We start from the raw sequence: 14,561 nt of genomic DNA on the forward strand, positions 1-14,561 counted from the left end.
GCCCTGATGCTGGGCCCACTGAAACTTCAGGTCCCACTGCAGAGCCGACATCTGCCAACGGGCATGATGCACCAGAAGGATGCAGGATGCCATCAGCCCCAGAAGCCGCAGCGTCAACCTGACCGAAACTCAGGATAAAGGGTGGAAGATTGGAATCAGAGCCTGTATATCCCGAACCCGCTGTTCGGGTGGGTAAACCTGAAACTGCGCCGAGTCGAGAACCGCTCCGATGAAAAGGAGCTTCTGAGAGGGACACAGGTGTGACTTCGGCACATTGATGGAGAACCCCAGCTGGTGCAAGAGGTCTGTCGTCGTCTGGAGGTGGCTGATGACTGTCTGGGGCGAGCCCGCCTTCAACAACCAGTCGTCGAGGTAAGGGAAGACTGAAACCCCTAACCTGCGCAGATGAGCTGCGACCACCGCCATCACCTTCGCGAACACCCGTGGGGCGCTGGTAAGGCCGAAGGGGAGCACGGTAAACTGAAAGTACTCGTGGCCTACCGTGAACCGTAGGTAACGCCAGTGGGCCGGCAGGACGGGGATGTGGAAATAAGCGTTCTGCAAGTCCAACGCTACCATCCAGTGTCCTGGGTCCAGGGCAGCTAAGACCTGAGCCAGAGTCAGCATCTTGAACTTCTCCTTCCCCAGGAAGCCGTTGATGTTCCGTAGGTCCAAGATAGGGCGTAGGCCCCCTTTGCCCTTCTTGGGTACCAGAAAGTAGTGGGAGTAGCAACCACGTCCTACTTCTGGCCCAGGAACGCGCTCAATGGCCCCCTTGGCCAAGAGGGCCGAAACTTCCTCCTGCAGAAGCCGCAAGTGATCCCCCGATACGCGGTGGCATGGCTTGATGGGTCGTCTCGAAGGGGAGGGAGTAGCCCTCTGGACGATCTGCAGCACCCACCTGTCCGTAGTGACAGTGCGTCAGTGAGAGTGGTGATGGCGAACCCTGCCCCCCCACTGGCGTCACATGGGCCGAGAAGCACGGACTAGGAGGGTTTAGAGGCGGATGCTGCGGGGGAAGGTGTGGACTGGGCTCGCTGTTGTCCTCGACCGCCTCCACGGCGATTTCCACGGCCGCCACCGCGCTGGATGTTAGTCTGCGGCATGTGGCTGGCAGCATGTGTGGTAATGCCCCTTCCTTGGCCACGAAAGGAGCGAAAGGCACCCGATTTCTGGCGCGGGGCTGAGAGGCCCTAGGACTTGGCCGTAGCCCTGGAGTCCTTAAAGCGCACGGTCTGCCTTGTCGCAAAAAAGGCGACGGCCATCAAACGGCATGTCCATCAGTGTGTTTTGGACATCTGCCGAAAAGTTGGCGGACCTCAACCAGGCATGGCGTCTAACCGCCACCGTTGTTGCCATCGCTCTACCTAGTGAGTCGGTGGTACCAGCCCACACCGGATAGAATATTTGGCTGCATCCCGACCCTCCACAAGGGGTTGGCCGAGTTTGGCCCGTACCTCCAACGGACACTCTGGCAGCACTTCCGCGACAGTCTCCCACAGAGAGTGGGTGTAGCGGCCCAAGAGGCTTGCGGTGTTGGAAGACCGCAGTCCCAAACTAAGGGAGGAGAATATTTTCTTTCCATAATTCTCATACCTCTGATTCCCAATCAGGCGGAGCCGACGGGAACGCGGTTTGGGAATTGGAGGCCTGGATGACCAGGCTCTCGGGGGTGGGGTGGGTGGACAGGAAACATGGGTCGCCCGGGGCCGGGCGGTGGCGTCTGGCCACGTTCCTATCTAGGGGCGAACCCGTAGCGGGCCTGGACCAAGTGCCCAAAACAACGTCGGTCAAGGCCTCATTAAAGACCAGCAGAGGCTCGGCCGAGCTGGACTGCGGTTTAAGGACCTCAGTGAGGAGGTTAGTCCTCACGGCGGCGACGGGGAGCTTAAGGCCCAAGGCCTAGGCAGCCCTCATCAACACCACACTATAGGTTGCCTCCTCCTCCGAAGCCACAGTAGGAGGGGAGACAAAACCAGTGTCTGGAGAGGTGTCCAGGCCACTGGTCTCTCCAAGTTCCCCTGTCCAGTCCTCTTGCGACTGACACTCACGGGTCCGAGGGTCCTCAGACCCCTGCCAATCCTCCTTATCACCTGATACTCGAGGTTTTCAATCAATGGGGCCTGTTCATAGAAGTGAAAATCTCCAAACGCTGTCGAAAGCGGCACCCAGAGGCGCCGCCCGAGGATGGCGCCGGAGGTGACACCTGACGGACCGACGCCGGGGGGGGGGTCGTAAGGTCCACCTGTGACGATCCAGATCCCGGGGAGGGTCCAGTGAGGTCCAGTGGCACCGGGCCCGAAGGCGCCGGTGGCGTCGGGACCGCTGTACCCTGCGGTGTCAGGCCTGACCCGCTAGGGGCCCCAGACGGTTCCCCTTGGCCCGGAGGCGCTGCGGAGCCAGTCGGAGGAGAAAGTGACCTCATGGCCATAAGGAAGCGCTCGATCTCCTCCGGCGTCGCGTCTCGCCCAGGGATCGGAGGGTGTGGAGCAGGACGAGATGCCCGCGACCCAGAAGGAGCCGCGTGGGCGGTGTCACCCAAACCCCCGGCTGCATCGCGCGAGCGTCGGGGGGGGGGGGGGGGGGGGGGGGGGGAGTCAAAAGAGCGATGACGCCTCTTCGACTTCTTGTGCTTCTTACATGACGACAACTTCGACCCGGAGGAGTGGTGCCGACTCTCGGAACTGTGGTGGCTCCGAGCCTGCAACCTGTCCCTCGACCTCCCGTGGGACCGGGACCTCTCACGGCGCGGGAGCGACTGCCGGAGTTCGAGTCGCCTGCGGGACCGCTCCCGCCTGACTTTCGAAGAGAGGGCCTGGCAGTGGGAACAGGCATGTCGTCGTGGTCGACGCCTAGACAAGTTAGGCACAGGTGGTGAGGAATCGTGACCGACATTGTGCGGTCGCAATCCTCGCAGCGCTTGAAACCAGGCATCCCTACGGCACCGATCGGAGTCGTGAAGACTTCGAGAAATGATCAAAAAGATCCAAAAAAGTGAGTCAAAAATTGACTAAGGGTTACTGCTTTTTCCAGATATGCGATTGCTGGCGCGGAAAAAAGAAGAACGGACATCAGCACGCGGAGGCGGCGTCTAAGTACTCCGACGACGTCATCACGGCGCCGACGACGGACCCGCAGACGCCTACTGACGCGCAAGGATACTGCTACGCAAAAGTTTACGGATCCAGTCGGACGCCTGGGGATATTCTAAGGTAAGGAATCTATCACTAACGTGTCTTTCAGATGTGGGCGTTTGTATTCTGGGGTTAGACTCGGGGGTCCCCCAGGGACAAGGATGCAATCTTACACCCTCAGCGGCACTAGGGTGGCTGGGTGCAGAGTGCTGAGGCCCAACGTTATCCAATAGGGGGCAGTTGGTGGCTGCTGATGAGCAGGCCACTGAGCTATGGAAGCAAAGCTCCGGGAATTAAGCTCAGGGGAAATGGAGGATCAAGTTAGCACCAAAGGTACACCCAAAGCGGCACTAGGGCAGCCGGGTGCAGGGTGCTGTTTTGGCGTAGGGTGCCCTATTACTTTTCATTGGGGTTTCTCCGGTTTGCAAACCCACTACAGGCTCGGGCACGAAGGTCTTCTGGATGCGACCACCACTTGGAGAAGTAAGTTGGGATGCTGGGTGTTGGTTAGGCACCGTTGGTTGGGCCACTCAAGGCGGTGGGGTTTTGGGTGCAGGGGTGCCTTTTAGGGTTGTATCTTCTTATCATCTCCTGGTCGCGATTGGGGGGACCATCTGGTTTGAGGCTGCAGGCGTTGGCTGGAGGCTTGAGTCAGGTCAAGGATCACCGGATCTCAGGTAGGATGACTGGAGACTTCCTCTTGGTGTTGGGCCACTTGAACTCTGGCTGTTGGTGTCGGGTGCAGAGTGGTGCAGACCCGCAGATACTTGTAGAGCTGGAATCTGTTGATGAACAAATCCAGTGTTCACGGGAGACAGTCTTTTCTTTTGAAGGTCTTTCGGGTTTCTCGAGGTTGCTGGAGCAGGACACACCGGAATTTCTCTGGAGCAGGTTCGAGGTGGGGACAGGTCGGTAGGGCTGGGGAAAAAGTCAGTGAGTGTCCTCCTCTTGTTCGCTTCGGCACAACTGTTTGGACTTTTTCTTCTTCTAGTTTCTGGTCTAAGGAAGAAAGGTTCAGGGGTGCCCCTAAATACTTTTAGGGGCATTACAGGTGGGGAAAAGATTGGGACCAATGGGTCGCTTCCCTGGGGTGGGTACACCCCCTATTATACCACCCTCTAGTGTGAGGAGTGATAAGCTTTTCCCTGGTTGGCTGGATACTCCTGATCTGTAAGATGGTGGGGGCAGAGTTTTTGCCTCCCCTCGCCGCCCCCACACGAGGGGTGGAGTTGGCAGAGGTGGGCACACATCTCTTCTTCACTTGTTTTTCTCGCCGGTTCTACCTCCCAAAGTGGGGGTCAGAACCAGTGGGGACCAGTTGCTGAAAGTAGCAAGTGGCCTGGGGAAGTTCACAAAGGCACCAAGCCTTTGAAGATTCGCCTTCATGGACCCTGCCCATCCTAGAGAGGCGGCTTCGCACCTCGTCCCCGGAAATGCATTGTTTCAGGCCCCCAAGAGCGGCATGCTCTCGCCCCAGGGGTGCAGAAACATGTCTGGTGGTGACAGCTGAAAGCAGCCACTCAGCCTGGACACTAGTGGTAGGTCGTTTTTCAGGGGGCATCTCTAAGATGCCCTCAGTGTGCATTTTTCATTAAATCCCACACCTGCATCAGTGTGGGTTTAATGTGCTGAGAAGTTTGATACCAAACGTCCCAGTTTTTAGGGCAGCCATTATGGTGCTGTGGCGTTTGTAATGACAGACTCCCAGCACCATATACTATTAATGGCAGCACTGTACTTACAATGTCTAAGAATGGACTTAGACACTGTAGGAGTACAAGGATCATGCACCTGTACCCTCACCACTGGTACAGTGCACCCAGCTAGAGGGGCGACTGATGTATGCCAGGGCAGTGGGTTGTAGGCATGGCACACCGGGATGTGTGCCATGTCAACTCCACTTTCTTCTGCACCACAACACGCAGCCTGTAAAGGCAGTGTGTGAGTAATGTTAAAGGGCCTCCAAGGGTGGCACAATAACTGCTGCAGCCCATAGAGGTCTTCTCTGGTCACAGTGCCCTGGGTACCTGTGGTACCATTTACCAGGGGCTGGTCTGTGGCCAGAGATGCCAATTGGGTTTTGTTTTCAATGCAGGTTTAGGGAAAGAACATAGGCCTTGGGAACCTGATTGGCAGGAGCCCAGGGCACACCTAGTCAAAGCACATCAGCAGTTCAGCAAAAAGTGACGGCAACCATGCAGAAAATGGGCAATTTCTCCCACTGACTCAGTATAAAAGAGTGATGTAGCAAAAGTTTCACTCATTCTGTCTGGATAAATTTGATGGTACATGCTATGGAGGTTTGTTTACTTATCAGTGAAAGAATTAAACATTGCCAAAACATCAAACAGGATTTTGATATTCCCTGATGATTCTCTACAGTTTATAAACATTAAATAAGACTTAGAACATGCTTGTAAACACTGCATCCACGATTCCCCGAGTTTCCAGGAGCCAGAGCAACCCCCGCCCAAGTTCCAGAATTGAGGCTATGTACCTCCTATTTGGGAGGCTCATTCCCTCTGGCACACCTTCAGTCCCCAAAGGGATTGGAAGGGAGCCCTACTGGATGTCTCAGGCGGTTCCGGCGCCAGTTGGGCTGCTTGAATCCACAGCTGGATTCGGACCAGTGCAGTCTGTGCCAACTCGACCTTACCTGGCACTGTTGCAGTCGCTCCTGGTGCCCACCGGTAGCGCAGTGTTGCAAATGGACAGGAGGGGAGTCTTCCAACGCCAGCTCCATTTTCGACTGGAGCCATGGCTGTCAGACCAGATCCTGAGCCTTATTCTTATGGGCTAGGAATCTAGGAGTGGAAGGAAGTCGCTGGACCCTGAAGAATGCCAGCCTTATGAAACAAGCATGGACTGGAGTGAGGATTTGGCAGACATCAGCAACCTGGGTACCTATCCAGATACTGGCATGCTTTCTTCCCCTACCAGGTCTACGGGGAGGTAGCATAATTTGAAATGGTGGTGAGGAGGGCGGCCAACGTTCTGGACCTTAGCTTGCCCTCAATCGCAGTCAAGACCAACATCTTCACAGGAGTGCTTCAACCGGGAGTGTTCCCTTCAGAACTGTGTAGGGAAGTAGCATCTGCTTTTATGGTTACCCCCAATTTTTGCTTGGTGTCAGTGTGTTTGACCTAGTCTGCTGGGCTCCTGCTAGTCAGAACCCCAGCAACTGTGATTTCTCCCCTAAATTGACATGGTAAGTACTTTTGTACCTCCATAATTGGCTACAGGTGTACCCTTATAAATCCCTAGTATATGGTTCTGAGGTACCCATGGCATAGGTACTTCAGGGGTCTCCCCTGGGCTGGAGCATGTATTGTGCCACCAATGGGAGTCCACTCAAACTGTGACTACAGGCCTGCCATTGCAGCCTGTATGAATTGGTCCTTGCACCTCTCACGACAGATCTAAGTCTCCTTATATCAGAGGTCAATAAACGTAAAACTTATAAGTCACCAATATGGCATGCTCGTCAGTCCCGAGGGCAAGGTGCCTGATTAGAAGCAGACGATCCTATTTTAGTTCAAAACCTATAACAGATAAAACCCCACCTAAAGGGAAATAGCCCTCACCAGTGCAAACATATAAACATGGATAAGCACCTGCACAACCACAAACTAAATGACATTCAAAGAAAGGAAAAGGAGAGTGAAAGTCCTTTTTATTTGTATTTCTTCCTGAAGTGGCCAATACAATGTAACTTTGTTATACAAGGTAGCAGCAAGAAAGATTGGCTAACATTCTGATTGAGTTTTGTTGTGTAAGAATATCACTAAATTGTTTCTTCTTCCTTTTGCTTTTTACAGTTCTGTGGTCAGCCCAGGCACTGGCCATAAGGTGGAGCAAGGCCTCAAATGTAGATGCTCCCCCGTCTCAGTCGACGGATGACAATAAGTCGAAGATCTCTTCGACAACGACTTCTTGTGGTGGGACTTACCGGAGTGACCAGACGATCATTGCGGCCCCAACCACTCTAGGGATCTTACTCTCGACCGGCATATGGATAGTCGCGATCTAGCACGTCGAGCCACCAGGAGCCTGACTGACTGCTCCCTGAAGGCCTTTGGGTTCATGGAGCAGCAATCAAACCAGGCTTTAGGATGGTGGTCACGCTCGAGGCACCAAAGGCATACAAGAGGCAGATCCATCGTCATTGAGCAGTGACCGGCCTCACAGAGATTGAAGACGGCCGTCCGAGAAGGCATGCCTTCCACACCAGGAGGAATACCTTGAAAAGACTCACAAAAAGGCAAACGTTAGTAAAAAATTGACAAGATCACAGCTCTTCTCTGGATCTGCGCGGACTGGTGCAGAAAGAAAAGAACTGACGTCAGTGAGCTGGTGTGGCATCTCAGATTGACTCTGTTCCTGGCCTCCTCCACCAGACATTTTACCTCTCTCCTTGCGTGAACTAGAATGAATGCCCTTCATTTTGAAGGGCAGGGCCTTAAGGAGGCATATGTGAGCTGGTGACAGTTGTATGGGCACCGCCGGTGTGGGCGTTGGAAGAGGAACCATCAGTAGGGTTTTGGCATTGGTGTGGCCACAATAGCCACTGGAAGAGCACCATGTAGCAGAGCTCTGGAGTAGAGTGGTGCCAGTGGTAGCCGAGTGATGACCCCGAAAGAAACCCAAGGGGGCCCAGAGGAGCACAAGAAAAACTGCAGCAAGCCTGAACAGCGCCATCTTGGAGTGCATTCATTGTACAGTTCAATGTCAGACAATCAAGTTACTTACTTTGGTAACGCCTTATATGATAGAGACTCCATCTAGCTGCAGATTCCTTGCCTTAGAATTATTGCCATATCCTGACACACCAGGAGGAATAAAACACAAAACTTCGTTAAAAAAGGTAGTAAAAGATGGACTAGGGGAGCTTCCCTGGATCTATGCCGATTGGCTCGGACAGTAAAGTACTGACGTCAACATGCTGGAATGGCCCCAGTATAGGCCCCACGCATGTTGCTTCTGTCAACGGGCGCCACGTGGAGCTGAATGACGCCACCTACTGGTGTACAGGGGTTCTGCTCAAGAAAAACTTCTGGATCCAGTGTTACACCTGGGGAAAATTCTAAGGTGAGGAATCTGTGATTCAAAGTCTTTATGAAATATTCCAGAGAGACTGGAAGAGGCGTCCTAGCAGGAGCATGGAAAGGATCTTTCCTAAGAATTATGTCTACCATCTCCAGGTCTGAGAAGGAGCCTTGATGGTGGTGATGAATGGTGGCCTACCCCTTGATTTCAAGCAGTTTCGGGGTGAGGCGTTGGCCTGTCTTTTCTGATTTGCTCTACTTCTCATTTGATGACTCAAGACTGAGAAGCACAGCTTGCAACCTGAGAGAGAAACAATGCTGCTGATCCCTGCTCTCATTGTGCGTGCCATAAAAAGATTAGTACCCAGCTTCTTAATCCCCTTATTGTGCATGAGGACGCACTTCTTGCAGGACCGAAGTTCTGTTTGTGCTCCAAACACCACAATCAGACCTCATACAGGTTTGCTATGGACATCTGTCCACTGCATGAGTGGCAGGGAGTTAAAGTTGATTTTTGATTTTGGGATGGGGAGAAAACATCCCCATGCAAAAGAAAAGATTTTAGTGATCTATTGTTAAGGAGATCAGCTCTTTAGCAGCGACGAAGGGAGCGGAAACAGGTAGCTGACATTAGGAAGCCACTAAATAGGACCAGTGACATCACATTCACATGGCAAATCGATAGAGAGTTGGAATTCGAACCACCTTCCGATGTAGGCCAGCTATAAAACATTTCCTGGATCCAGTCGGTCACCTGGAGATATTCAGAACGTAAGTAATATGCAGGTAGAAGTATATATCAGAATTTTCACTGTGCTCAGGCAGCATTATAGGTTTAGTAAAAAAATAAGATAGTCAAATTATCCCATCTGACACTGCATGAGCCATTTCTTGAGCATGTTAACACGCCTTGAGACTGGTAATAATTTAAGGATTATGAACAAATTAACAGCATAACACTTGAACTGGATTACAATGCAAAATAGTCGATTCATTCACATCTTCTACATAGCTGGTTTCTGTACAATTCCTTCATACTTCCGATAGTCATTAAACTAGTCTGAAAACAACACACCAATGCTCTTAGCCAGTGAAGTTTCAATGAGGGGAAGATCCAAAGCAAACAGAGAATCGGAGACAGTTGTGACAGTGTTCTCCCTTTCATTTCATCTAAAATAAAAAAAAATACTACATTGACTGAAATGATACCAGAGTGTAAATATGTTTTACCTGTGCTTCCAAGCTGCAAACCTGAGTGGTGAGATTCTTGCAAGTTTGTTCAGCATCCTTCAATTGCAAACGAGTAAACTGCAGTTCTTTGTTAATGTGCTCTAATTGAGACTCAAGTTCAACATTCTCTTGCTGCAGCTGTTCCCGCACATTCTCCTTCAGCTGTAATTCCTCACTTAGTTCGTGGATCTGTTGCTTCTTCGCATCATAATGAAGTTTTGCCTTTTCAAACTGAGGATTGAATGTTAAATCATATGTTAAGAAAATGTAATTTTATGCTATAGTCTTATGCAGACATCACTCATGTAGAATCACATTATGAGAATCTGCAGGTCTAATAACTAATCACTTAACACAGCAACTCAGCACAATTTAACCAATAATGCAATATTCCCATTTCTATCATCAGAGTAGAACATGGAAAGTTACACCCAGCCCCATTTAGTAAACTGAGACAAGAGCGTTCCTACATTACAATTTTCCAAAATGTTAGAAACATTTTAAGGCAAAATGCGTGATAAAGGAGGCACTTCATGTTATAGGATAAAAGAAATCGAAATGGTTACCTATTGGTAGGAGTAGTTTTACCGCTTGACAAATTTTCTGTGTTCATATTCTGTATATTATTGCGGCATCTTGTGGCTGGGTCTGGATATTTTTTCTTAGCCCTGTGGCCCTCTCGCTTTTGTTGGGGGTCAGCATCTGTTAACATTTGGTGACTAGTCCATCCCGCTCGTGACGTCAGATGCTCACCCCAGAATTCCTTGTACAAGGTCACTGTTTTCAGGTTCTCCCCCACCCCCTCCCCCTAATTGGAGACTGCATTGTCACCCTTTTATTTTTTGGGGAGGTTTGTCTTTTCTATCTCATGATCGATTGTCGTGTTGGACCTCGTTTCCTGAGGTGGGAGTGGGTGGCATGTGAATACAGAAAAATCAAGCTGGAAAACTACTCATCGGTAAGTTACCATTTTGTTTTGCATCATCAATCTTTTCTGGATTCACATGCTGTACATTAATTTTGCAGTGGGAGGATTGTCTAGCCGAGGTGAATGGGTTTGAAATGATGTGGAACTTGATTACCTACTCAACTGGTGGTCTAAATAGTAGTGCTTTGAAAAAGTATGGACTGATGCCAAGGTGGCCGCCATACATATGTACCTTAGAGGGATGTTCGTTAGGGTGGCTCCCTTCTTTGTGGAGTGTGCTCTGGGCTTTGATTCCAGTTGCATGCCTGATTACTTGTGGCATATGTGCATGGTCTGGGTGATCCATCTCCCGATGGTACCCTTTGTTACCAATGAACCCTTGATGTGGTCTGTAAAGGATAACAAGAACTGGTTTCCTTTTCCGGATTAGTTTTGTCCTCTCTAGGTAATACATTACGGCCCTAAGCACATCCAGTGAGTTCAAAGCTCTTTCGTGAAGGGGCTTTTAGTTCATGATAAAAGCTCTGTTTTTTAATATCAAGTTACTTACCTTCAGTAACACATTATCTGGTAGAGACAATATCTAGCTGCAGATTCATTACCTTTGAATTACCCAGGTGTCAGGCTGTATCTTGAAACGTGTGCTTGAGCAGTAGCCCTGCGTGCACCGTTGAGATGGTTCCATTCAGCTCCGTGTGACGTGATTAGCATCTATTATGTCGCCATCACCTATATAGGCACCACCCCGGCACGCAGACATCAGTACTTTTCCACGACTAGCGCAGAGCCATTAAGTGACTTACTTTAATGTGGGCCCTGAAAAAGGGAACCATAGCCCTAAAAAATAAATCAGCAGAATGGAGAGGCATGAGGTTTAAGGAATCTGCAGCTAGATATGATCTCTACCAGACAATGATTTACCGATGGTAAGTAACTTGTTCATCTGATTGCAGCTAGAAGTCTATCAGATAAACAAGTTACTTACCATCGGTAACGCATTGTCTGGTAGAGATAATATCTAGCTGCAGATTCCTTACCTTTGAACAGATACCTAAGCCATACCATCCTGGCAATGGGTTGCAGAACGATTTTTCACACTAAGAATTCCTGCAGGACCAAATGGGCAAAATGCTAGTTATTGCACATTTGACTGTCCAGGTAGTAGTGCTTTGCAAACAAGTTCAAAGACACGCACTTTGCTGCCTGGCAGATATCCAGAACTGGGACACCCCAAGTCAATGCTGTGGTTGCAGCCTTTCCCGTGGTGGAAGGAGCTCATAAGCTCTCAGAGGGCTGCTTTTTAGCCAGGGCATAGCAGACCTTGATGCAAAGAACAGCCCAGCGAGAAATTGTACATTTCTGCACTGCCCAACCTTTTTTTAGCTCCCACGTACCCTACAAAGAGTAGGTTGTCCACCGGCAATTCTTTTGTGCAGTCACTGTAGAATGACAGTGCTCTTTTTAGGTCTAGATGGTGGAGACACTACTCTTTCTTAGAAGGATGTGGAGGAGCAAAAAAAGGTGGGCAGCGTGATAGATTGACCCCTTTCTATCTAGGACAATCTATCACGGCTGCGAGGAAACAATTTATCTGCAAAGACCATATATGGAGGTTTGAATGATGCTTGCAACTCACTCACCCTCCAGTCAGATGTTATTGCAACGAGAAAGGCTGTTTAGGTGTTAAGAAGCCAGAAGGGACAATTATGCAAAGGCTCGAAATGAGCGCATATAAGAAAAGTAAGAACCAAGTTAAGGTCCTTCTGTGGCATGACAAAGGGCATTGGTGGAAACATATGTACAAGCCCTTTTAAGAATCTATTTACAACAAGAGATATAAACAAAGAGGGTTGGTCCGGCAGCCGTAGGAAAGTCGACAGAGCAGAAAGTCAACCCTTAAGTGTACCCAACGAAGATCCCTACTGGGCAAGGGTAAGAATTAGAAGGGTAGTAGAGAAGCAGAAAGAGGGTCAATCAACTGTTCAGTAGAACATTTTACAAACTTCTGCCAACGGCAGGCAAATATTGTCTAAGTGAAGGGATGCCTGGCTGTCTAAATAACATTACATACTTCAGGAGGAAGGTTGAAAACTATCTACTGTCGCCGCCCGATCTCCACGCATGGAGGCGGAGAATTCACAGATTTGGGTAGAGGTCCCTCCCCTGCTGCTGAGACAGAAGATACTCCCAACGGGGCACAGTGATCTGAGGATCGATGTTCATTTAAAGAAGCTCTGGATACCAGACACTGACTAGCCCAGAGCCACAAGAATGACTTGGGCCTGGTCGTTCTTGATCTGCAGAACTCTGGGCAGAAGTTGTATGGGTGGAAAGGCGTATGGGAGACCGGAGCTCCACTCAACGAAAAGCGTTGAGAGATTGCCGCCTTGGAAACTCCAGTTAGCAAAACAGCTGACACTGAGCGTTCTCTTCAGAGGCGAACAGATCTAACCAATGCTACCCACTGCTGAAAGAGACCTTGCGCATTGTCAGACTGGAGACACCATTCGTGATCCACTAGACATCGAAGTCTAAGTTTGTCCGCCTTGGCGTTCGGAGAACCTAACAGGTGTTGAACCACTAGGGTTATGCCCTGCTGTTCCAGCCATGTCCAGAAATGCAGGGCCTTCTGACAAAGGGTCCATGGAGGGTGCCCCCTGAAAACCTACCAACCATGGTGTGGTCAATGATTAGCTTTAGGCAGCCTGCCACCACCAAACCTGTTTCGGAACATCTGAGCCAAGATCCCATGCTCTCTGGGAACAGAAATGAGGCATATCTTGGGCAGAGGTGTAACACCTCCTCCCCCAGGATGGGCATAGTGCTCAAGAGGGGACCCCCCACTGCTAGCAGCAGATGGCAGCCCCTAGTATAGACCTCCACTTTGGACTGGAAAACTAGCGGAAAAAGCTAGGAAGAACAAAAGGATTGCTCACCTCAGTCTACTCCACACCTAAGGTGCAGGACCCTAGGTGAAGCACATATTTCAGTGCCTGCCATCTTGAAGATGGTGGGACTCTTCTAATCAGGGCTCGGAGTAATGCCCCTCCATAGGAGGGTGCCCTAATTGAGGGTAACACCCCAGGAAAAGTGCTCATTGGCCCTACTTGTCACTTCCTTGAAACACCCCAAAATCTAATATCTAGGTAGCTCCCCACAGACCATTAAACTAGTTCTAACCGACCTAAGAAGGATCAAGAAGAAGTTGCATTGCAGAGAAGAATAACAATATCCACTGATTTGGCCCCAGCCTTACAGGCCTGTCTACAGCTTAAAAGACACTGTGAAGAGAACGCTTGTCCTGCAGCCAGCGCCCTCCACAAACCCTGGGAGGACAGTCTGCCTTTGAAAAAGACCAGAACTCCAGAGGACAGAAGCTCTGTCAACAAGAAATCAACACAAAGCACTCTGGTGCCGTCCAGTACCGAAATTCCTGACAACTCTGAACCAGATGCCCACAGAGCCAGGAAAGGTTCCCCAGCGATCCAGAGCCCAAGTTCAGTGTTGGCTGACCCCTCCTGGACTCCACGACGACACCTGCAGTGTGAATCCAAAGGCTCCCCCGACTGGTTGTGGGGGGAAAAAAAACGACGTCAAAGAACACTCCTGCACCTGAAGCCCCTAACCTCGAGCAGCTCTACTGACTGTTCCTGCGACCTACAACAACCCAACCTACCTCTGCTATTGCTGGTGTTCTTCGTGAAGCCTCCGGATCGACAACTGCAGCCTGTTTTCAAAACCATGATTCTCCATTCACTTGCGCTGGGTCCCCCAACACCGTGCTTGCACCCTGCACCCGGACGCACCTGTGCCGCTGGTGGTGTATGTTGGTGCTGCCTTGTGGTTCCCCCCCTGTGCTGGACTTCAGCTCAGCAGCCGCTTTACTTACCTGCAAGCACCTCCAGTCTCCATTGGGCCGGACCTCTGCACTACCAGCGGCACAGGACTGGCCAAGTGCAGTTTTTGTGCTTACCTAACTAAATCTTGCCTTCTGCTGACTCTGAAACCCAAAGAATGTTATGTTATGTTAATGGGGGTTGCTTATATAGCGCACGGCTACTCCAAGGAGTGTCCCGGCGCTTTCTAACCCGCAACTGAAAAAAAGAAACAGAACATAACAGCTTACTGATTATAAAGCCAGGTTTTCAAAGCTTTTCTGAAGGCAAAAAGATTGGAGGTAAGACGGAGATCAACAGGAAGGGAGTTCCAAAGTTTAGGGGCAAG

General features: G+C 50.4%; 1 protein-coding gene across 1 annotated transcript in view; it reads right to left on the bottom strand.

Annotated features, from left to right (window-relative positions):
• The window catches only part of NUMA1 (nuclear mitotic apparatus protein 1), a 739,614-nt gene that overhangs the window by 141,751 nt on the left and 583,302 nt on the right, over positions 1–14,561 (bottom strand). Inside the window, exon 17 of the mRNA XM_086936049.1 lies at positions 9,410–9,640. Coding sequence (XP_086792175.1) covers positions 9,410–9,640 — 231 coding nt within the window. The remainder of the gene's footprint in view (positions 1–9,409; positions 9,641–14,561) is intronic.

This window comes from Lissotriton vulgaris, chromosome 8, assembly GCF_964263255.1.
Source record: "Lissotriton vulgaris chromosome 8, aLisVul1.2, whole genome shotgun sequence".
NCBI classification, from domain to species: Eukaryota; Metazoa; Chordata; class Amphibia; order Caudata; family Salamandridae; genus Lissotriton; species Lissotriton vulgaris.